We start from the raw sequence: 25,123 nt of genomic DNA, 5'->3' as shown, positions 1-25,123 counted from the left end.
CTAATTCTTTCTGCTTTAAGTACTTTTTTTAATGACCACTGCCTGGAACCCAAGCCCCTGGCATCCAATTTAGGTCACACAGGCTGGAGAAGGCCATGGGGAAATGGAATCCTCCCAGGTCTCAGGTGGGTGCCTGGCGCCTGGAGGACTCTCCCTCCTTCCGTCCCTCCCTTCCTCCTTTCCTGTTCTGCCTGGTCACGGCCTGGGTGCAGAGGGCTCCCTCAGGGTGCGCTGGGCAGGAGGAAGCTGAAGGTTCAGCCGAGGCATCCCCTCCTGTGGCCTCTTTTCCACCACAGCCCCCTTGAGGAGGAGAACCAGGAAGGACAGGTGAGTCTCGCTTGAGCTGACTAGAGGCCCGCTCGGCCAGCGGGATGTACCCAAGACATCCGCCCACAGCAGTGAGACGCGGGGGCCCTCACTGCCATTCTCAGTCCACATCCACAATGCTGGGAAAGAAAAACCAAGTTCAATTTACCAAAATATCTGTATTACCTATAAAAATTGAACTCTAATGAGTCACTGCTATGGGAGGCAGCAATAGCCAACTATGTTGGCTACAGAGGCAGACGGCGGCGTCCCACCAGCCCACGGGCAGAACGTGGCACCGAGGGGCTCGAGGGCGGGCTCACTTGTATGGCCTCAAGAACCTGGACACTTTGGAACGGAGCAATCGGATGAAGGATCTTGGAAACATCTCCCGGGATTCCTGGGCTGTGTACTTGAAATAGTTCTGGGGGTGGGCCAGGACGTCAAACAGAGCCTTGATCAGTTTCTTATCCTAAAAAGAACACAGGTTTTGTTACTGGGCCAAAATACTGAAACATTCCAACATTTTGCCAATGGAACTATAACGCACCCAGCGTTGGACGGTAAGTTGATTAGCTGAGAGACACTTTGTGAAAATTGTTCCCTCTGATGTTTCTTTTCTCCAGTTTTTACTTTCCCTAATTATCTACTTTAAAAAACCATGTATTACTTTTATAAAGGAAAAGTGAATATATAAAAAAAACAACAGTTTTCTTTTTCTAAACCAGATGAGATGCGACGCTGGAATTTGGGGAGTATTTATAGGGTTAGTGATATGGCGAGTGTCCGGTGATTACTTATAAGTACCTAAAATTTGGGGAACTTCAGGCTTGAAGGATAAACAAGGAGCCAAAGATCTTCAACTATCTGGAGAGTGAACATGGAAACACGATCTGCCACAGGCTTGGATTTACGATAAGCAAGTTTCCCACTCTTCCTCCGCACATTTCCAAATGTAAAAAAAAAATACAACTTCACTTGACAACGCTGAAGACAGCCGCCTGAATTTTTTTTTGATTAAGTCTAGTGAAGATATAAAACTGACCTCAGCCCAGAGCAGGCTCGGTGTCTGACAGGTGACAACATGCATCAAGAGGAAAAGCGGAGCCAGGAGCGCCGTGGGTGACAGGTGACTGCGGTGTCCGCCTTGGCTATGTACTCACCTTCAGTATTTCCTGATGGTTCTCAGATGCGTAGAGCCTGCCATCTCGAACTATGTCTTCGATGAGTTCCTGGTAGTCCTCTGTTGGAATAAAGGACATAATTGACATTCAGAGGTTTTCGTTCTTTCCAAACTCTCTTTCATTTTTAAATAAGGTTCTAAGGAATGTCCCTTCTGTAGCTGCTGTCAGAACAATGACCACTGTGCTACTGAGAAGGCTAGCAGAAGAGAACTTCCACAGACACCCACCACCACGTCCCCTCCCCTACCAGCCTCCGCACCCGTCTCTTCTGTTCCATCTTGCCTCAGATGAACCCTCTGTGTATCCGGTCAAGGCCCTTCCTCCACTTTGTCCACTGGCTTCATCTTCTCTCGCCAAGGCAAGGGCATTGTTCCAGTAATTCTGCCCTTTCTTTCCTACATGATGACATTTTCTCGCCCTACCGGGCCTTCCCAGCAGCATGTAAACATGCCATTATGTCTCCGATCCAGAAAAGTCCCTCTCGTGACCTCATGTCTCCCTCCAGCTTCCATCCTACATTTCTGCCTCCCTTATTGCAAAACTCCTCAAAAGAACTGTCAGCACTCCCTGTCTCTGGTCATTCCCCCTCCTGGATCCATTTCCTCACTCAGCTTCCAGGATACGACCCTCTTTGGTCTTCCTCCTCCCCCACTGGTCACTTCATCTGAGGCTCGTTTGCTTTTCTTCCTCCTCTCCCTGACCTCTTACTGTCGAAGGGACCCGGGGCTCAGTGCTTGGTTCTCATCTCTTCTGTCTATGCTCACTCCCTGCTGAGCTCATCCAGGCCTGTGGCTTTTCTCTCCTTCTCTACTTCTCTCCCTTCTATCTTCCTCCCTTTCTTCTCTCTGCCCTCGTATTATGCAAAACAATCGAGCTTCTTACCCACCAAGCAAGACTCTGCCTTCTTTTTTTTTTTTTTTTTTTGGATGGGGTGGGGGTGGGGAGAATTTGGCTGGTTGGAGAGGGAAGGAAGCTGTGTTCATTTTCTTAGCAATAATTTTTGGTCCTGACCCACACATTAAATGCAGTGCACATCACGTAAGCTGTCTCTGATTCTAAATCCTCACCTTTCAAAGTCTAGCCTATTTCCTACAGTCATAATTCAAACCAAGTGCATGCAAAACACAATCTTTCCAAATTCCAGGCTGAAAAGAATGCCTCTTTGTACGCGTATCATGTGCAACAAAGCCAAACACATCATAAGACCATCACTGCGATTGTGTGGAAGGGTTCTTGAGCAAGCTTCTCCCAGTCAAGGGCTGGTGAGTGGGAGTTCATTAGCTATTTATTAACCATTGTATAGTTCTGTCATTCCTGATTGAACACATGTGCAATCTCACTGGTACCCTATTCATGTGATATCTTCCTTTTTATTCTTTTATTCTAATGAATATAAAATATGAGTGAGCGTACTTGTTTATCTTAAGCTCCTCTCCTGCAGAGCATCTTCCTCGGAGAACTAGCTCCTTCGGCTGACGGGCGGTCACCACTAAGGGCACCACCTGCTGTGCTGTGCTCTGGTGCAGGGAGAGCGGAAGAGCTGTTTGCTGCTATACACCAAGTGCTTCTGGACCACTGTCTTCTAAAATGATTCCCTCCATTACGGAGAACTACTGTGTTTCGTCACTTGCTACGACTGTCATGGGAAAAGCAGTCAAGTGTTGGAGGTAAAAACTTGGGCCCTGGAGTCCCGAAGACCTCTGCAATGTTGTCCTCCTGTGACCTCCGGCCAGCTGTCTAAGTTAATCTCTATACCTGAGTGGCCTTGTCTGTAGAATCAGCAAAGAATAGTGTCTACCTCCTGGGCAACTGTGAGGAATATGCTGTGTCAGAGGCACTTAGCCATGCCTGGTACTCAGTGCACGTACTCAGTACCTGTTAGCCAGAAGAAACTCTCCCCATCCTGCAGGGGTCAGCGAACCAGTCTGTAGCAGCCTCACCTGCCCCCTCCCTTTTTCAAAGATCTATTTATGTATTTGAGAGACAGTACCAGCAGGAGGGGGGGGGCAGAGGGAGAGGGAGACAGAACCCTCAAGCGGACTCCCCTCTGAGCAAGGAGCCTAACGTGGGGCTCGATCCCAGGACCCTGAGATCACGACCTGAGCCAAAATCAAGAGTCAGCCGCTTAACTGACTGAGCCACCCAGATGCCCCAGCACCTGCCCCTTCTAAACGTGATTTGTATTCTTCTGGGCTTGGAAACCAGGTATCAAACTCGTCTGAAATACATGTTTAAAAAAAAAAAAAGATTGACTAAGCTCTGAGTAACAACCTGCAACAGGTTTCAACTCTTTTCTTCTGTGTCACGTGTAAGACACATTCTCACGGGCCTGACCAGAGGTATGCATGATTTCCCTGGCACAAGCTGTAACTCTTAGAGAAAATGAAAACAAATCAAGAGGGTTTCGTGTGTCACAAAGGCGGAGTTAGGAACAGCCAGGCTGAAATACATGAGTTTTAGTGATATTTATTCTGGCGTCTCCATGTCTTTTCTGGGCCCCTCACTGATCCCAGCTAGAGGAGATTGCTGGGTGTCTGGAGTCTCCATGTCTTTTCTGGGTCCCTCACTGACCCCAGCTAGGGGAGATTGCTGGCTTCTGGCGTCTCCATGTCTTTTCTGGGTCCCTCACTGATCCCAGCTAGGGGAGATTGCTGGGCGTCTGTTCTCAGGCGGGTGACGTGCTCTGTCTCTCTCTGCAGAGCCGTGTGGGAGGCACTGGTGTCCACTTAGGAGTCGGATCCTAAGAGCCCTTGTCTTGGGGGTTTGACATGGTTTCAGGCACAGACATGATAATCCTGGCGTTTGTAACATGTTCCAAATAAACTATGTGAAATGCTTTTATAAAATCCATAGAATAGTATCTTTCCAAAACACCTACTTTTGGCACTTGTCTGCCTAAAAACCTTGCATGGTTCAATGGCTCCCTGTGAGATTAGGAACACCCTTCTGAGTCTGGCACTCAGGACTCTTCACCACCTAAGTCCACACCCTTCTGATCTCGTCTCTCCCTGCTAAGCCCCATGCACCCTACCAAGTGACTCAGTCAAGCTATTAATTAGTCCCCACACATGTCAGGTACTCTACCCTGTGGCCCATATCATTCTCTCTTCCTAATGTTCTTCTCCCCGTTATAAAACAAAACATAACAAAACAATAACAACAAACAATGACTCATGTTCTTTGGAGATGCAAATCTCTTGAGATTCTGCTGTATTCTTTCCAAAAACCCATGCAAACTTAACCGGTACCCATTCTCTACTCTCACACAGAGCTCTGTACCTGGCACATTACAGCACCTATGAGCTGTGTCTCCTAGGTGACACAGCTTGCCCCATGCCTGGCACAGGAGACGCTCACTAAGTATTTGTTGGGATAGAAGGATGAATGAATAAGCTCATGAATGAACAGATGACTTGTCCCCACTGGATTATGAGGTCTTCCAGGACAAAGTCCAGTTCATTTTGTATTCCAAGTAAATGTTTGTCAACAAAGTCCCGGACTGGGAACGGCCCTAGGGCTCACATGGACCACCGCTTTACTTAACAAGAAGAAAATAAAACCAGAGAAGTCATCTGATTGGCCCCAAATCACCCAGCAAATTAGTAGCAGAGACAGGACCGGAACTTGAGTCTTTCTCCCCCTTCCTCAGGATTCCATATAATAAAAGCCACAGTCATAATTAGCTAGTATTTACTGAGCATTTACTATGTGTCAGGCACTGCACCAAGTCCTTTATGGACTATCTCACTGAACTCTCACGTTAGGTCTAATGATTATCCTCATTTACACATTAAGAAAATGAGGCTTAGATGGTGCAGCCACTCTGGAAAACAGTGTGGAGGTTCCTGAAAAAGTTAAAAATAGAGCTACCCTATGATCCAGCAATTGCACTACTGGGTATTTACCCCAAAGACATAAATTTAGTGACCAAAGGGGCACCTGCACCCCAATGTTTATAGCAGCAATGTCCACAATAGCCAAGCTATGGAAACAGCCCAAATGTCATCAACAGATGAATGGATAAAGAAGATGTGGTATATATATTCAAAGGAATACTACTCAGCCATCAAAAAATGAAACCTTGCCATTTGCAACAACATGGATGGAACTAGAGTGTATTATGCTAAGCAAAACAAGTCAATCAGAGAAAGACAATTATCATATGATCTCACTCATACGTGGAATTTAAAAAAACAAAACAGGATCATAGGGGAAGAGAGGAAAAAATAAAAGAAGACGAAATCAGAGAGGGAGGCAAACCAAAAGAGACTCTGAATCATAGGAAGCAAACTGAGGGTTGCTGGAGGGTGGGGGGTGCGGGGATGGGGTAACTGGGTGATGGGCATTAAGGAGGGCACGTGACGTAATGAGCTCCGGGTGTTATATGCAAATGATGAGTCACTGAACTCTACCTCTGAAACTAATAATACACTAAATGTTAATTAATTGAATTTAAAATTTTTAAATGTCAAAAAAAAAAAAAACGAGAGAGAGAAAATGAGGCTTAGAGATGGTAATTAATTTACACAAAGTCACCGAAGACATTAGGCCAGGGCTGGCCCATGTTCTTACCCACCAAGCTATGCTCACTTGTATTTATTTTCTGAAAGATCTTTTCATCCCTGTAGACGGTGTCCCCAAATGCCTGTTTAAAATTTGGCACTTGTGAGTCAGCAGCGTCCTTTGTCCTCACCCCACCTGCCCTTTTGAGCACGTGCGCTTGTCAGCAATCCACCAGCTGGCCCAGAGGTGGGTTCAACTGAAAGCAGAGAAGCTCCTTGTGCAGGATCCAGCCCGAGCCTCACAGTGCTTACCGTCGTATGTCACGTAAGGGACCTGGAAGCCTCTGGCACTATTCCCTTCGTTGGACTTGAACTGAATCCACAGCTTCTTTGATCTGGAGGTGAAGGCGATGGGCCGTTCGTAGGTCTGGCAGGTTTCATACGTTGTCACGGAATTGGATGAAGCTGCCAAGGGAAGTTGGGGGGGCTTCAAGACTCATCCTGAGCAGGCAGACAGCCACACTCCTCTTTTCGAATACACCCTACGAGTTATGCTCAGAGCTCTTCAGGCCCAGCTCTGCCATCACAGGGGCCAAAGCCCTGGAAATCGAGAGGACTCAGCTGGTGATTGCAGGCCCCTGGGGAAGGCTCACAGAAAGGCCCAGAGCTAGAAAAACAGCAGCAGCCTGGGCCCCAGTGCTCACTGCAGGAGCTGCGGAGGGGCCCTCCAACTCCAGAGCGACCTGCTGCCATCAAGAATCACCACCACTCCCGGTGGGCTTCCTAAGACCAAGGGGGCAGGGCAGGGCCGGGCTGCTTTATGCACCTTATCTCACTTCACCCTCCAGAACGACAGGAAGTTGTGTGGTTGTTAAGTCACAACACAAACCAGAGGGTTTAAGCATTTGCCCAGGTCACAGAGTCAGTACGTGGATAAGTTTGGATTCAACCCTACACCTGACTTCGGACACTGTAACCACTAATAAGAGTGCCAACCACATTCTGGCTCCGTGTGTCATTATCACTCCCAGTGCTTTATGCATCTGAACTCGTTTATTCCTCATGCTGACTCTGTGAGGTAGCAACTATTATTATCCCCATTTTAACAGACAAAGAAGCTGAGTCACAGAAAGATCCAGAATGTATGTCCAAGATCACAGAACCAACAAGAGGTGAAACTGGGTTCAGATCCAGGCAGTCTAGCTGCTTGGCCCACTCACTACACTGCCTCGAAGTTGTGTTGATGGCATGTCTCTCAATGGACACTGGGTCACGCGCCAAGATGGGAGGAGGGTCCCTCCTGGCTGGACTATGACCTGAGCCTTGGTTGGTCCCCAAGCCACAGGTGGCTTCCCATGGTGAAGCAAGTGTGTGAGGCAGCCCTCCATGAGCTTCGCTGACTCTCTGTGACATTGTGGAAGAGGGTCCCCAGTGAGCACAGAGGGAAAGGCTGGCCAGTAGAATCACTGTCTCTGGAGTTCAGCAAGAGGCCTCAAGGTGGGGTTTTGTCTAAATTTTTGTTTCTTGTCAAACGCTATAAACTCATGTCCCATCTCTGTTCTAATATGGACGTGACACCCTAGGCTTGCTGCCCACATTTATAGCTGGGGAGCATGCCAGCAGGCTTTCCCACTGGCCTTAGAAGGGGAGAGCATGGAGGGAGGGGACGCACAGGTTTTCCGCATCACCAGGTAGTCTCCACAGTCATCTTCTATGGGCAGGAAGATCTCAGGGACCACAATCAAGATTCGGCGCTTGGGTGGTGGGTTGATGGTCCATGTACACTCGGTGTTGGCCGGGTAATTGCCTGGGTAGTTTGGGGATTCGATGTATCCGGTGAAATCTCCCAGCTCCCCTCCACATCTTCTGTCTGGAAGGGGAAATGCCATGAGTCATGAAGGCACAACACTGTCGTCACTCCGTCATGGCCACCAGCAGCTCAGCCGATGAAAACTGCTGCATCCCTATTGCCACCGAGGCATGGGGCCTGCAGATGGCACCCTCGTGGAATTAGTGTGTCCTGTAATGTTGAGGGCCCCACGGGAGCCCAACTACACTAACTCCCCACACAGAGCTCACCCCACTGAGTTCCCCTCTGAGTTACCATCTTCTCATTAACTTGGAGGTGATCTTCAGCAGCCCTTAGTGAAACAAAGGACAATTTTAGTTTTCAATATTTTGTTTACAAAATCTAAGTGCCAGGGGAACCCACGACACAGAACTTCTAGGTCTGTCAAAACAGGAAGAACAGAGCTTATTGCTAAGTAGAGGATATTTGACCCGTTCCTAGAGACCTCTGATGAATTCATTATAGCCATATTCTTTCTCTTTCCTTTCTGGTCAACACCACATTTTATTTTTGGTGTGGAAGAGAATTCCAATAAGGTGTCAGCCAGTATGGGGCATGCGGGATACTCACCTCTGGGACCAAAGGCAAGGAGCGTGCACGTGCGTACACATATACGTGAGCGTGCACACACACACACACACAACCAGCTCACCCACATCTTCATTCATTGAATCTCCACTCACTCAACACATGTTAGCAAAAGCTCTGGGGGTTCAGAAATGAGAAAGACACAGTCCTTGCCCTCAAGTGGCTAACTGTTTCAAACTGTCAGGTGAATGTATACAAGAGAGGATGTTGAAGGGACCATCCTTCTCCTCTCTAATTGTAACTGGGAATTATTATTCCCACCTAGAAAAAAATAAACAGGCTTTTCTTCTTGGAAGGGGGTCAAGTGGGCAGAGCCATGGAGCTCAGAAAACTGCCTTCAAGCCTGAAGGACCACTGAGGATCTGTGCCATGTGGCTCCCAGGGCCCAACCGGGGGCTGGGGATGGGAGGGCAAGGAAACATCTGGGTATAGGGAAGAATTTTCCAACACCGTGAACCCCAAATTCCTCCAGTGTGGGGAGAGCTCCTCACCCCTACACCAGTGTCCTACACTAGATTCGCTGCAGTGGACTTCTGACCTGAGTTTTACATGAGGATCAACCCCAACCCAACCACCCAGCCAACCGTGCAGCACGTCCTTGAATGATCTGCTTCCCTGTTCCTATAGAACGCAAAGCCAGCTCCTTTGTGCAGCACTCAAGGCTTCCCTTCCTGATCTGCCTCGGCTTCCCCTCAGACATTCCATGATCCAGGTCCAGGGGTCTCTTCCCAAAAAGCCTTTCACTTTTCCGAGTCTGCACTTCCTCACAGCTGTTGCCTTGGGTACAAAGCTCTTTCTCCTGCTCTCTCCCATGCGCTCCATCAAAACCTTCTCATGCCCTCCAGAAGCCTTTCCTCATCTCTCCAGACAGAACGAATTGCTCTTTCCTCTGCAATCCCACAGGGCCTTACTCTGCTTGCAGTGTCTAGCATGTTAACAGGTCCTCAAACAATGTTTGCTGAACTGAAATCCTGGGAGATGTCAGCAAGTATAGTCTACCAAGGCTCCTGGAGAAGCAGCCAGGATCAACACAGGCGAGTACCTGGGGGCCAAGCCTGGCTCTCCTTTAGCGCCGACCTGTGGAGCCCCGAGCTGGGCTAACAGTGTCTTCATGGTTCTCAGTGGATGTGGGACCCCTGCCCCACCCCCCACCCCCAGCCTCAGGGCGACCCAGGCACTTTGCGCTTGGTCAAGGCTGTGAAAGCCTTAGACCTACCTTTACATTGGGTTATGTTTGTGGAGCCATCAAAGTCAGTGGTGGTATTTCCTGGGCAAGAAACACAATTATTTTTTCCAAATTCAGGTTGATATGTTCCTGCCGGGCAACGAATACATCGGTGAGTGGTGGTGTTGTAGAAATGTCCGGGTGAACATTGAACTGTGGGGGGGGGGGGAGTGGAAAGAATGAAAAAAAAATAAATAACAAAACTGTATTTTCATCATCGGTCACATAAAAGTTTTCACAGTTCGTGAAATAAATGTGTGTGCCCAAAGGAACTGCTTTCCTACTAATCTGGGACTAATCAACACTTAATTCCCTAAATAGCCAGCTTGGGTGGGACTTGTGACTCATGACACTGAGAAAAATACAAAGGGAACAAAGCACGGGTGTATCTTCAAAGCGTTTACAGTGCGTGCAGAGTCAGGCATAAATGAGCACGGCCCAGGTTTGGATGCAAAGCACGTTTGTGGGTTCTGAGGTTGCCAAACTGATGCTGGGCCTGGGGTTGGGCCCCTGGGAGAGGCGTCAGTGCGGCTCTGGGGACAGGTAGGACCTATACGAGAGGGGAGCTGCAGGGAAGGGTGCTGGGATGGGGGAAGGCTGGAAAGAAGGAGCTAAGAACTTATTGCACAAAACCTGCCCCCCCCCCCCAGCTGAGACCAGTGAGCCCCGTCTGAAGGGGCCCAGGTGGCTGGGGCAGAACACATCTAGGGAGTTCCCATGCTCCCCGCACTTCCTGCAGGGGCGGATGGAGCTGGGACCTGACCTCCCTGCCACTGGGATACCACACGGGGCACCGCTGGACTGGGCTTGATGGGAGCTTCATCAGACTCCCGTGTTTCTCAAAAGGGAAATTCAGTTCTGGAAAAAAGGCAAGCTGCCCAGTCCTCACCTCTGGTTTCGCAGTCCTGGAAGGAAGTGGCTCCCAGGTGTTTGGTGGGAAGACCTCCCCCACAGGGGAAGCAGGAAGTACGGCCGGCCTCAGGCTGGAATGTGCCCAGGGCACAGCGCTGGCAGGGTGCAAAACCATCTGCAGAATATTCCCCAGGTTGGCACAGACCTGGGGAAACCAATGACCCGAAGTGAGCAAGGCCCCCAGGGCGGACCCCTTCCCATCTCTCTGGAGATGAGCTCAGAATTTGGTCAGATCCTTGGCGCTGTGCTGACCTGAGCTCCCACCTCAGCGAGAGAAGTCCTGTCCTGCCCCGCCACTGCTCCTGAGCAGATGACATGTGAGTGCCTGATGTTTACATGCAGGGCTACAAAGCACGCTGCCGGGATGGAAACGGAGGAGCCAAGCGCTAACTGCCTCACAGTAGACACCAGGCCTGGGTTTGCTTAAGGTTGAGGACTCCGCGGTGCCCAGCCAGCGCCTGCAATGCGGGAGCCCCCAGGCGGGGTCCTCTGCTCTGGAATCAATCTGGTAATTCAGCCCAGAAGTGCACCCTCATCCAGCCGACGACATCCTAGTGATGTCATGAAACAGTCTCCCTGTTGTACCAATTCTAGTTACTAAGTTACATCTCACAGTAAAATGTGTCCCGGCCTCCCTCTTCGAAATCCAACCAACCTGATCCACACTGATAGAGGGAGCCGGTAGCATTACTTCAAACACCTTACTTCGGTATTTTCTAAGTTGAGGACAAGAAGCACAGCCATAAACAAAAAGATTTCTAAAAGCACATGTTCCTTGGGAATGAGCTTGTCACTGCCAAGATGTTATGAAAATCTCTTGTACTCTGATCATCTCTCCCTTATTAAATTTCATGGTCTTCTTTCTTCCCATAGGCTATAGATATAATGGCATTTAATGAGCACACACCCAAGGGAACAGTCTGGAGTCTGTCAGACCTACATGCTGATTCCAAATTCTCCACTCTTTGGCTGTGTGACCTTCCATGACTCACTTTAACCTCACAAAGTTGTTGTAGTGATACAACCACCACAGGAATAATTCATGTAATACACTTTGCATGATGCCTGGCATAGGTAAGTATTCAATAAATGTTAGCAATTTTTATGATTACTAGTACTATTACTATAAATATATGTTAATAAGGTCACAAAAGAGTGTAAATAGATGCCCCAAAGTGCCTTCTTATCAACCTTGCAGTTGGTGCAGGGGGGGGGGAAGGGAGGGGGGCAGGGAGAGGGAGAGAGAATCTCCAGCAGACTCCCTGCTGAGTGTGGAGCCCACCGCAGGGCTCCCTCTCCCCACCCTGAGATCATGACTTGAGCCCAGATCAAGAGTTGGACACAGCCGACTGAGCCATGCATGACTTTTAACCTGTTTGAAAGGTGCTGCAATGGAGCCTAGAGTCGTGCAGGTGGGAACTAACGCTGGCTCTGGGAGTCAGTGGGGGAGAGGCGGGGCCACAGGGCGTCCCGCGCTCCGGCCGCAGACATCACCTACAAACCGTGCTGTTAGACCACAGCTTCTATTTGAGCCCACAGAGCATCAACAGAGCTGGCCCTTCTTCCGTTTCATAAAAGGAAGACATTTATTAATAAAAAAAATAGGAACCACAAAACCTAAGTAAGCTTGGCTCCAGAGTTAACATTTTATAAGGGACAATAAAAACTCTTCACAGAGTTCTAACAAAATAACCAGATAGATATTCTTTAAAAATCAATAAGGTATGGATTTGAGACCAAAGTTGGAAAACTAATCACAACTACTTTCTCCACATTAGCACTTTCAGACAGCCCTACACGGGCAGGTCCCACAGGTCTCAAGGTGTATTTACTTACGGTGAGTAGAGGTGGCAAAGGCAACACTTACACCCTTTCTTCTGCCGAGGTATTCTATCAGCTCTTCATTTATTTGCTTACGTGAGCACCGGCCCAGCATGTGCTGGGCACTGAGGCAGGCACTGGAGAGCCAAAGATGAAGCCAATACGGTCCCTGCCCGTGGGAAGCCCGCAGTGCCCTATGCACTGTTTGCACTGAAACGCTGCTTAACGCCTTCTAAGTAACACTGGAGACCGGAGGAAAAAGAAGGGGCAGACGGAACCCTTACCTCCACATTCAGATACATTCCAAGCTTCTGGAGACTTCAGGGCTCCAGGATTTTCTGGTCTTGGGCAAGGTTTGCATGTGATTTGTCCTTCCTCGTTTTGGAAGGTTCCATTTGGACACAAAATGCAGCGTTCCTGTGCTCCATCATAATATGGCCCAGCCCTGCAACTGACTAGCCAAAGGGGGAAATGGTCTGGTCAGTGAGGGACAGAAGCAAGGAAGGATGACTTGAGTGCTAGAGATAAGGTAAGTAGCTGGCCTTGACCCCACGCTCCCCCCCCACAAACCCCTGAACACAGAATGTGTGTTACCTTTGGGTTTTCTGTGCACACCCCTTGCTATGACCCCTGTCACCCACTCTCAGAGGTGTTCACGTGGTCCCTTGACCATGAGCTCCTTGGAAGCAGGGATCACAGTGTCCTAATCATTTTTGAGCACAAGCACTCGTGGACTTTTCCTATTTCATAAGGCTGTCAAAAGGATTATAAAGTATTATAAAGAGTCACTGAACATAGGCCTAGTGCTGAAAGAACAGAGAAGAGGGTGCTATCAATTCTGGCTGATGGCATCCCTGAAGGCTTCCTAGAGGAGGCCACATTTGTGTGGGACCTTAAAGGATGAATAGGATCTCCCCAAGAAGGAAAAGGGGCAGGTCATAAAAAGTCATGCACAACACATAGGAGGAGAGGGAAGAAAGGAAGGTTGGGATAGGTTGTAAAAATTCTTGAACGCCCGGCATTTGGGTTTTATTCTTCAGGTGGAGGAGACACTGAAAGAAAAGGAGTATGGCCAGAGCTGGGTTAGGAAAAGCTCACTCTCTGGTGGCCGTGGGGAGGGTAACCTCGAGAGTCTTACCAATAAGCTCTCCAGCACAACACGCTCCGTGTTTGTAATGAAGTTAATGTGTTATGAAGAGTAAACCACGGTAAATGTCTCCCAAAAGAATAAACTATAAGGAAATGAATAAACTGTGCTTCTGACTATATTTCTGGTGTTGTTAGTTAAATGTAGATTTATATCTTGTTTTAGAATATCAATATATAAAGTAAATATGCTTAAGTGGGTTTTCTAGTATCACATGCCAACACCAACATAACCATCACAAGAGCCTTTCTAATGGCGAACACTCGCCAAGTACTTACAGTCTCCCGTTCACCACGCCGAAGGCTTCCCACACATTATCTCAATTATCCCTTAAAACAACCCTAAGGAGTTACTAGATTATTATTAATCCCATTTTACAGAAACCAAGACTAAGGATGTTAAATAATTTGCCCAAGGTCCCACAGCTAGTCTATGAAATACACCTACGGTGAGATTCAGAGCTTTGAATTTACGGGGAAGAAAGGTCTCTAGCAAAAGTGTGGACTGAATCATAATTCAAGACCTTGCCGAAGATTCTCTCTGTGGCATTAGGGGAGTCTGACTGAATAAACACCTTCTATTTCATACTTAAGCTGCTGAGAAATAGAAAACAAAATATCACATGATAAAATTCGCTATTATATCTCTTCAATGTCTGTGAGGGGAAATACTGTTTTCATGCTATCATATCTCTTCAATGTCTGTGAGGGGAATACTGTTTTCATGCTATCATATCTCTTCAATGTCTGTGAGGGAAATACTGTTTTCATGCTATCGTATCTCTTCAATGTCTGTGAGGGAAATACTGTTTTCATGCTATCATATCTCTTCAATGTCTGTGAGGGGAAATACTGTTTTCATGCTATCATATCTCTTCAATGTCTGTGAGGGAAATACTGTTTTCATGCTATCGTATCTCTTCAATGTCTGTGAGGGGAATACTGTTTTCATGCTATCGTATCTCTTCAATGTCTGTGAGGGGAATACTGTTTTCATGCTATCATATCTCTTCAATGTCTGTGAGGGAAATACTGTTTTCATGCTATCGTATCTCTTCAATGTCTGTGAGGGAAATACTGTTTTCATGCTATCATATCTCTTCAATGTCTGTGAGGGAAATACTGTTTTCATGCTATCCTACGAATGCAGTCTACATATACGCTTTCAGGGTTAAACATGGCAAAGTTCTTTACTGCCACCGATAAAAATGTCTTTTCATTATTCACTTCATAATCTAAAAAAAAAAAAAAAAAACCCAAAACAAGGCTTTTTCTAAATCATAATAAGCTAAAGTATACCATATTTCAAATATTAGGTCTACAATTATATGCAATCAATCAATCAAGTCTAAAATCTAAATTTTAATACTTTTTTATGTCGTTTGGATTGTCTTTTATAATATTCATGCATTGTTTTTATTTAATTTTATCATATTAATAAAAATTAGAAGTGAACCAAACCCTTGCTTTCTTGGCAAGCAACATTATAACGAGTCTGACGCATAGACGCGGGGCAGACAGAGTCGATCATTCCAGACCTAGTCTCTCAATGCAGCTCCACTGGATAGCGGTTTCCCTGATGACTCTGGCTTCAGCTCATCTCCCATGAAAAGCTGGGCTGAATTATGTACTAGGAATTCATGACTTTTTATCCTGTGTCCCACTTGACTATCTTAGGGCCCACAGGCCGGGAGGGAGAGAATAACTTCCTCGTGGCTCTAAGGAGTCAGCTGTCACGGAGGCTGGCAGTAAGTAAATAAAACCAAGGCTGTCCGGAGCCCCTCCAGCCAAGCCATTTCCATTTTTGTAACATTCATTTGCCTAACGGGAACATGCCAGATGATGGCAATGATTTCAAAGCCTCACTAACCATAACTTAGAGTCAGATCAGCACGGTCGTAGTTCCTCCGGCAGAAAGCGGATTCCCTCCACGCCCGTACGGGACCGGTTCTGGTTCTCCCTGGAAAGCACAACTGGATGGGCTCCCGCTGCTCTGGGCATTTGCTCTTGTCCTTATACCCGACCCCCCCAAGTCTTCTCGAGGTTACATTTTGAGAAGCCTCACAATGTCCCACATCTGTTGCAATTTTCCAACTGAGCAAAGGGCTGAGCAATGCCCCTCGGGCCAGCCTGCAGAAGAGAGGACACCAGTTCTTTTTTTCTCCCAGTGAAAGGCCTGCTTCACATAAACAAACTCATATTATGGCTCACAGTTTCCATTTTCCTTCCAGAAAGACCTGCAGAAATAATTCCTGCCAAGCACCTTGCAAATTAATTTGTTTCTTTCACAAGGTAAAAATGAGCTAAACAGCAAAGAGTGATTCTGAATGTCAGGAAGAGATGCCTGAAAACTGCTTTTTACAAACGTGCTGAAGACCCGGCCCGAAAAGACCTCAGTCACGCGTTCAGTTGGTTCTCTTTTCTCCTTGAGCAGCCAACTTGTTTTGCTGCTCCAGACAAAGGAGTCAATTGCCCCCAGAACACTTCAGGATCACAGCAAAGCTTTTGTGTGTCTTCAGTGACCATTAAAATCCCATTCTCAAATCCCACACAGCTGTTTTCTCCCCCTCTTAAAAAAAAAAAATACAAGAAAGCTTTTCTGATGCAAAAGGGAGAGACCAGCAGGGACCAGGATTAATGGCGACAAAGAGACCTGAAGGCTCACCCTCTTTTCAACACGATGGCCTTTGAGTATTTCAGGCCATGGACAAACACTATGGTCTCTCTGTGGCGAAGATGGTGAACCTAATAAAAGAGGTCACCCTCTAGCATCTGACTGTTTTCTTAAGAGTCACGCCTTGACTTCTGAAGGAAAGCCTCAAGCAGCCCACGCGGATTCCCAGGGTGCTGCAGACCTGCCACCTTGTCACAGCTCAGACGCTAGGACCATACGGTGGCCTTGGGATCCTGGTTTGAAACCCTTTTAAACGAGTGTTTCAGGATAACGGGAGAAAGCACCCCCTTGGCTCAGAGGTTGAGCTGTCATGCCTGCCAAGGTTTTTGGTGTGTGTGTTCAGGTTTGCTGTTCGAAAACGTTCTTAGAGCTGGGACAGAGAGCTGAGTCCAGCTTCACGCCTTCCCAGCTGGGCTCTCCAGTGCATGCTATGTTCTCGTCATGTCTAGTTAACGGGGGCTGAGATGTCCCTTCCTTCAGAGTGCCTCTTTTGCCCTCAATTTAAATATTTCCCCAAAGATTTGCCCCTTTTCTCTTACTGTGGCTGGCTATCCTTGGGATTTCACCTGTTGTTCCTGTGAAAATTCATTAACTCACTTAAATACCTAGCACTGATTATGTGTGGGGTACTGTTCTAAACGGAGTGGGAGCTATCACGCAGAAGACAGGCGTGGCCCTGCCCTGAAGGGACTCTCATTCTGGTGGAGAATGTGGACAATAAATATATAGAATGCTACCTAGAGATAAGTGTGATGAAGAAAAGCAAAACAGGGTAAGAAGGGAAGACAAGGGGTGGTGGGGGTGGAGTTGGTGTGTTTGCGGTGGTGTTTAAAGCTCCAGAAGTGAATGAGGTCAGGTAGGAGAGTGTGAAGGACTGAGCCCGGGGATACCTGGTGTTGCGAGATCAAAAATTAGGGGAGAACCAACATGGGAAATAACAAGGGAGCAGCCAGTGAGGTAGGAGGAGAACCAGAAGAGTGTGGTGTCTGAAACCCAGGAGAAGAGGGTGTTTCTGGGAGGAGGGAGGGGCCCCAGTATCTGAATGAGAATTGGCAACTGGATTTGGCAACATAAAGGTGGTTAGAAATCTTGGGAAAAGCAGTTTCCATGGAGACGCTGGGAATAAAAACTCCAGACTGGCTGGAGCTGAGGAGAAAACGGGAGGGGAGGAAGCAAAGACAGAAAGCTTAGACAACTCTTTTAAGGACTTTTGCCCTGCAGGGAGTCAGAGAAATGAGGCAGTATCTGGAGAGAAGCATGAAGTCAAAGGAGGGTTCGTTTGGTTTTTGAGACAGGAGGTGGGTTGGTGTGCTGTTGGAAATGATCCAGTAAAGAGGAAGAGCGCTGAGATGACGGGGCACTGGGGACAACAACAGGAGCAATGTTCTTGAGAAGGGGAAAGCAAGTGGGCTCCAGAGCCCAAGTGGAGGAGCTGGCCTTGGTCCGAGAATGGGCTGTTGATCCACTTTAACAGGAAGCAAGTCGGAGTACGTGTGGACAGACGCAGGATAGGAGGGTTGGTCTGCACATGATAAGATAAAGTCATTTTCCTAGATTCCCAGAAGCCCATGGACATCACTGCCTGGAAGTCTTGTGGCAACTCAAATTCAGCGTGCTCAAGGGGAATGCTTCTCTTCCCTTCCCTGCCCAGTCCTTCCTACCCCTCAGGCTTTGCTCTTTATAAACAGCATCTCTGCTCCCCCACTCACCAAGCCTCCAACCCTTGCAATCCAGCCTGTGGTTACTATTCCAGACCTTTCCTCCCTGCCCCATCGGTCAGCCAGCTGCAGCATTCTGCAGCTGTGTTCCTTCGGTCCCTCGGCTAACCTCCATCCCTGTGGTGCCAGGGTGCTTTGACCCTTGCCACCTCTAATCTAGATTCCTACAACAACCTTCCAACGACTCCCCCTTGCCTGTGTTCCTCCCTGTCTCAGTGCTGTTCCAGCCTACCATCAGACCCACCTTCCTAAAGTGCTTCTCTGACTGCTTCCCTCCCTGACTCCAAGCCTTCCTTGACTTGACTCTCCACACTCCTCTTAGTGTCTTTGATTCAGAACTCAGTCTTTAGTCTTCTTTTCTGCATCTGAATTTTCTTTCTTTCTCGGGCTCTCTCAAGAGCCTATTTTTTCCTGCTTTTCCTATAAATCTTTTCTGATTATTTCTTCCCCAGTGATCACATTCATCCAACCATTCAACCAATGCACAGGCTCTTTCTCCACGCCTCCTGCATATGAAACAGGGCCGGCTGAGATGAAGGACATGTGGGACACAGGGGATGGATCAGAGGCCAGGTCAGAAACCTCTGAGCTCACCCCAACTCTTTCCCCTTCTCAGTCTCCAATCGAATTTATCACCAAATGCTGCTCACATTTCCTCCTAAATAGTTCTAGAATCCATTGCTTCTTTTCTAGCCTATCTAGGGCCTTCATGTTCTCAACATCTCTCATGCAAAGCATTCAAAATCTCCCAAGTTGGGTTTTCTGCCTCTGGTCCTAACCCTCAATTCAGTAAAAGAAATTTTGCTAGAATACAAATATGACCTGGACATTCCCTGATTAAACCCTCTAATGGCACCTTGTCATCTAGATATAAAGCCAAGGCTCCTCAGCAGCATATTCAAGGTCTCTCATGACCTACCGTGCTGTTCCCACGAGCCAAGCTACCCACTACGTCCCAACTTGTGCTCCAGGTTTAGTGATACTGAGGAATCAGTCGCCCTGTACACATCTTGCTGGGTCTCACTGCCCCAGGCTACTCCTGATGCATACTCCTCTCCATTGATGCACCTTCTGTGCACCCCTCAAAACTCAGCTTGGGCTTCTCTCTGGGGAAGGCTTCTCCAACTCTTCCCTGGGAGGACCACGTGTGACTTGAGGGATGGTGTCTTATTATGAAGGCCCCCTCAGCGCCCACCACAGAGCTGGCCCATGGAGGGCGGGTGCTAACGGAGTTAGATAATCGTGGGGCACAGGCTGTACCCAGAAGTGAAAGCATTCCCATTGACAGAGTTGGGAACATAGGCTCTCGAGACAGATCTGGATCGGAAACCCTGGCACTGCCACTTACTTGCTGGTGACGCTGGGAAAACTCCTTACCTCTCTATGCCTTAGTTCCCTTATCTGTAAAAAAGGCACCATGCAAAGTAGACTTACAGTGAGGACCAGATGAGATAATATGTGTGAAGTGCTCAGCACAGTGCTAGACACACCATAAGTGCTCAATAAATGTCAACATTTTACTAAATTATGGGGTTTTTTGTTGTGGTTTTTGTTTGTTTGTTTAGAAAGAAAGAGAGGAAAAGAGCAGGTGGGAGGGCAGGGGCAGAGGGAGAGGGAGAGAGAATCTTATGAAGCCTCCGTGCCCAGCACGGAGCCTGACGCAGGCCTTTGATCTCACAACCCTGAGATCGTGACCTGAGTCAGACACTTAACTGACTGAGCCACCCAAGCACCCCTAAATTATGTTTTAAAAACTCTTTGAGTCATAAGAATTTCCTACTAAGTCTGTGTGGTAAGTAATGGTCTAATATTGGTCTATATTGCTAATATAGACTGTATATTTTCCATTTAAAACAGAAACGAAAATTTCTGCCTGTTCAATTGCAAATAATTTCTCAATTCTGAAAAGATTAAGAAGAAAATGCCTGGCTCATTCCTGCCTCAGGCCACTTGCACCCGCTCATCCCTCCTGTGCCAGAACACCCTCTGCCCCCATCAGAGCTTTACAGGGCCAGCTTCTTCTCACTGCTCTTAAAGCCTTCCTACACACCTGTGGGGAGTAATCCCTCCTCCCCTCAGACCCTCTCTGTATTTTTATCTTCATAATACTTATAACTTCTGAAGTTATCTTTTTTCTTTACTTTTTAATTGTCCGTGTCTTTCTGTAAGAATGTGAACTTTGTAAGAGCAAGCTCCTCACCCATTATGTTCTCACTGCTTCATCCCAAGCTCAGAGTGGCACAGAGTGATATCTGAATATATACTGGTTGAACTGATTTTTCTCAACTGCTGCAGAGGAAAGCTACTGCTCTTGAAAGTTGAATTAAACCTTCCCAGGCTCTCTCAGGAACCCAGGCACAAAATTCTTCCCAGTTTGCCAGTTGCCTGGATTGTGTCTTCTAAACATTTCAGCAAGCTTTAAGAATAATCGAATACAAAAATATATATTTAAGCAAGTATATTCCTTAAATAATTCATCCTTTATGAAGGGATAAATAGCTATGAAAGAAAAATAGAAATCCATGTCATCATTAATTTTTCTTTAGGTATAAAAGACTTTAAGAATTACTATGGAGCTTAAGGAATTTGTTCCTCAGGGAATATAATCACTATTATTTTTTTTTTTGCCATCTTGCTAGAATTGATCACAGATGGTACAAAGGTCACCTGCAGCAGGCTGTCCCCAAAGTCCTTAAATGCCAAATGAAATGACTATAATAAAGTGTTTAATTGGTCAGAAGTGATTATGTTCTTTGATGTGACTTGGGACTTTAAAATTTATTTTCTAAGTGATATTGGAAAAACAAACAATTTGGTGAAAAATAGGCAGAGAATATGGACATTCTCAGAAGAAGAAATCCAAATGGCCACAGGCCTATGACAGCATACTCAGTTTTACTAAATAATCTAAGAAAAACAAGTTAACATTTGACTATCATTTTTGCTTATGAGATCTGCAAAAATTAAAAAAAGCAATGGTAAACAACCCATTTGAGCAATGATGTGGGGCAATGAGCACAAAGCTGCAAGGCTGGAGGGAGTGTCTAGAGGCATGGTCTTTTGGGAGGATAACTTGGCAGTGTCTATTCAAGTTTTAAGTCTGCATGTCTTTGACCCAATAAGTGGACTTCTACGACATTTCAAACATGTTGGCCACATGCACAAAAAAGAATCTTTCCTGCAACATTGCTTGGAGTTAAAAAATTAGGAATAACTTAATTAAATGTTCACCAACAGGGGTACAGTTAATAAATACTGGTATCTAAGAACAAGTACAGACTAGGAAACTTTAAAATAAATAAGGTAGTTCCTCTATTAGCACGGAACGATGCTCATGACCCACTCTATCATTAGAAGCACCCCAGCACTACTCAAGTTGTATTGATATAGTTTTTTAAGGTGGGGGAAGGGCAGAGGAAAGAGAGAGAGAATTCCAAGTAGTCTCCAGGCCCAGCTGGAGCCCACTGCAGGGCTCGATCTCAAAACCCTGAGATCATGATCTGAGCCGAAATCAAGGGTCAGACGCTTAACCAACTGGGCCACCCAGGCGCCCCATATATTGATATATTTTTTTTTAATGATTTTTTATTATATTATGTTAGTCACCATACAGTACATCCCCAGTTTCCGATGTAAGGCTCGATGATTCATTAGTTGCGTATAACACCCAGTGCACCATGCAATACGTGCCCTCCTTAGTACACATCACCGGTCTATCCCATTCCCCCACCCCCCTACCCTCTGAGGCCTTCAGTTTGGTTCTCATAGTCCATAGTCTCTCATGTTTCATTCCCCCTTCTGATTACCCCCCTTTCTTTATCCCTTTCTTCCCCTACCGATCTTCCTACTTCTTATGTTCCATAGATGAGAGAAATCATATGATAGTTGTCTTTCTCTGCTTGACTTATTTCACTTAGCATTATCTCCTCCAGTGCTGTCCATGTTGTAGCAAATGTTGAGAACTCGTTCTTTCTGATAGCTGAGTAATATTCCATCGTATATATGGACCACAACTTATTGATCCAGTCATCTGTTGAAGGGCATCTCGGCTCCTTCCACAATTTAGCCATTGTGGACATTGCTGCTATGAACATTGGGGTGCATATGGCCCTTCTCTTCACTACATCTGTATCTTTGGGGTAAATACCCAGTAGTGCAATGGCTGGATCATAGGGTAGCTCAATTTTTAACTTTTTAAGGGACCTCCACATGTTTTTTCCCCATACATAAGCCGATAGCTGCCAAAGTTATTCCTTTAAGACCTAAGTCAGAAACCCTGTTGCTCCTCCACTCAAAGCTTCTCACTGGCTTTGCTTCTCGCTCAGGCTCCGTCAGTCCTCACCCTGCTTTCCGTCCCCAAGTGATCTGGCCCCTGGCTACGGCTCGGACCTCCACCCTTCTCTCTCTCCCTCAGCTATCTTTCTGGCCTTCCTTCCTTTGCCTCAGCGTGTTTGGTACTTGCTGCGTCCTTCACCCCGACTCTTCCCCCAGATAGCCCCATAGCTTGCTTCCCTCCATCTTTCACATCTCGGTCCAAATGACTCTGCAGCAACCACAGTCCCCGACCATAGTCTACATTTAGGGGGCAGTATGTTCCTCCTCAGCCATCCCCCTGCCCTGCTTACCCCTCCCCTACCCTTAGCATCATCTGCTACATGCCATACTTCCTTCCTTATTGGTTTGTGATCTGACTCCCTTCTCCTCAGATTTTTACCTTTTTGCTTCATTCCTGCATTCCCAGCACCTAGAATAGCATCTAGCACACAGTAGGTGCTCAGTATTTACTGAATAAACAAATAAAATTTCATTTTTATTGTGCCTGGAAACAAACGTAGAAAAATACATAGCTACCCACCAACAATGATTCTTCCCAAAGGGTAGGATTAGGAGAACTTTTACCCTTACTGCATATGTTTCTGTACCACTTGCAACATACACTATTCTGGTAATTAAAAATGAAATAAAAAATATTTTAAAGGAAAAATGTAATGGTTCCATCTGCCCTTCCAGTGACTCCAAATGCTTTTGGGCTTTCCTTTTGGCCAACACTGAAAATAATTTTCAAAAAGAACTATCCTAGGCATGTCTCCACTGTATGTACCATCCAGAGTTCAGAAAACACCAGTAAACTTGGTCTTTATGAAGTTGTAAGACCAGCAAATAGTCCAGGAATATAAGGACTATAAGACACACTCCCCACCCCAGCACACTTACTCGCTCCCTAGCCCTAGCCCACACCATGTGTCCTCTGGGGAAAAAGCCTTTCTTTTTTTTTTTTTCCCCTGGGTAGAATGCAACTTTTTTTTTTTAATTTAAATTCAATTGGCCAACATATAGTACATCATTAGTTTTTTTTTAATTTTAATGTTTTTTATTATATTATGTTAGTCACCATACAGTACATCCCTGGTTTCTGATGTAAAGTTCGATGATTCATTAGTTGCATATAACACCCAGTGCACCATGCAATGCGTGCCCTCCTTACTACCCATCACCAGTCTATCCCATTCCCCCACCTCCCTCCCCTCTGAAGCCCTCAGTTTGTTTCTCAGAGTCCATAGTCTCTCATGCTTCATTCCCCCTTCTGATTACCCCCCCTTTCTTTATCCCTTTCTTCCCCTACCAATCTTCCTAGTTCTTTTGTTTCATAGATGAGAGAAATCATATGATAATTGTCTTTCTCTGCTTGACTTATTTCACTTAGCGTTACCTCCTCCAGTGCCGTCCATGTTGCAGCAAATGTTGAGAACTCGTTCTTTCTGATAGCTGAGTAATATTCCATTGTATATATGGACCACAACTTCTTAATCCAGTCATCTGTTGAAGGGCATCTCGGTTCCTTCCACGATTTAGCTATTGTGGACAATGCTGCTATGAACATTGGGGTGCATATGGCCCTTCTCTTCACTACATCTGTATCTTTGGGGTAAATACCCAGTAGTGCAATGGCTGGGTCATAGGGTAGCTCCATTTTTAACTTTTTAAGGGACCTCCACACTGTTTTCCAGAGTGGCTGTGCCAACTTGCATTCCCACCAACAATGTAGGAGGGATCCCCTTTCTCCACATCCTCTCCAGCAATTGTTGTTTCTTGCCTTGTCAATTTCTGGGTTCTCTATTCTGTTTCAGTGGTCTATGTGTCTGTTTTTGTGCCAGTGCCATGCTGTCTTTGTGATCACAGCTTTGTAGTACAGCTTGAAATCTGACATTGTGATGCCCCCAGCTTTGTTTTTCCTTTTCAACATTTCCTTGGTGATTCGGGGCCTTTTCTGGTTCCACACAAATTTAAGGACTATTTGTTCCAGTTCTTTGAAAAATGTCATCGGTATTTTGATCGGGATAGCATTGAAAGTGTAGACTGCTCTGGGTAGCATGGACATTTTAACTATGTTAATTCTTCCGATCCATGAGCATGGAATATTTTTCCATCTTTTTGTGTCTTCCTCAATGTCTTTCAAGAGTGATTTATAGTTTCTAGAATATAGGTCCTTTACATCTCTGGTTAAGTTAATTCCAAGGTAACATATGGTTTTTGGTGCTATTGTAAATGGGATGGATTCCCTAATTTCTCTTTCTTCAGTCTCATTATTCATGTATAGAAATGCAATTGATTTCTGAGCATTGATTTTGTATCCTGCCACATTACTGAATTGCTCTATAACTTCTAATAGTTTCGGAGTGGATTCTTTTGGGTTTTCCATATAGAGTATCATGTCATCTGTGAAGAGAGACATTTTGACTTCTTCTTTGCCCATTTGGATACCTTTTATCCCTTTTTGTTGCCTGATTGCTGTTGTAAGGACTTCTAGTACTATGTTGAATAATAGTGGCGAGAGTGGGCATCCTTGTCGTGTTCCTGATCTTAAGGGAAAGGCTTCCAGCTTTTCCCCATTGAGAATGATATTTGATGTAGGCTTTTCATAGATAGTTTTTATGAGATTGAGGAATGTACCCTCTATCCCTACACTCTGAAGGGTTTGAATCAGGAAAGGATGCTGTATTTTGTCAAATGCTTTTTCTGCATCTATTGAGAGAATCATATGATTTTTGAATTTTTCCTTCTGGATAAAATCTAAGACACTGATAGATTTGCGAATGTTGAACCACGCTTGCATCCCAGGGATGAACCCCACTTGGTCATGATGGATAATCCTTTTAATGTACTGTTGGATTCTATTAGCCAGGATCTTGTTGAGGAT

At 46.2% G+C, this 25,123-nt stretch overlaps 1 protein-coding gene across 7 annotated transcripts in view; it reads right to left on the bottom strand.

The window, feature by feature from the left end:
• Positions 1 to 465: 465 nt before the first annotated feature.
• SCUBE2 (signal peptide, CUB domain and EGF like domain containing 2) overlaps positions 466 to 25,123 on the bottom strand; it is a 67,903-nt gene continuing 43,245 nt past the window's right edge. For all 7 annotated transcript variants that reach the window (XM_087868051.1, XM_045803867.2, XM_087868052.1 and 4 more), the window contains 7 exons: positions 12,672 to 12,842; positions 10,544 to 10,711; positions 9,646 to 9,807; positions 7,665 to 7,862; positions 6,305 to 6,457; positions 1,470 to 1,549; positions 466 to 778 (listed from right to left, as the gene is read on the bottom strand). In XM_087868051.1, coding sequence (XP_087724177.1) covers positions 626 to 778; positions 1,470 to 1,549; positions 6,305 to 6,457; positions 7,665 to 7,862; positions 9,646 to 9,807; positions 10,544 to 10,711; positions 12,672 to 12,842 — 1,085 coding nt within the window. In that variant the 3' untranslated portion in view covers positions 466 to 625. The remainder of the gene's footprint in view (positions 779 to 1,469; positions 1,550 to 6,304; positions 6,458 to 7,664; positions 7,863 to 9,645; positions 9,808 to 10,543; positions 10,712 to 12,671; positions 12,843 to 25,123) is intronic.

Source organism: Ursus americanus, chromosome 16 (assembly GCF_024610735.1).
Source record: "Ursus americanus isolate L20-20 chromosome 16, mUrsAme1.1.p, whole genome shotgun sequence".
In the NCBI taxonomy this organism is placed as follows: domain Eukaryota; kingdom Metazoa; phylum Chordata; class Mammalia; order Carnivora; family Ursidae; genus Ursus; species Ursus americanus.
Note: the sequence above shows the minus strand (reverse complement) of the source record. Positions and strands in the feature narration are given on the sequence as shown.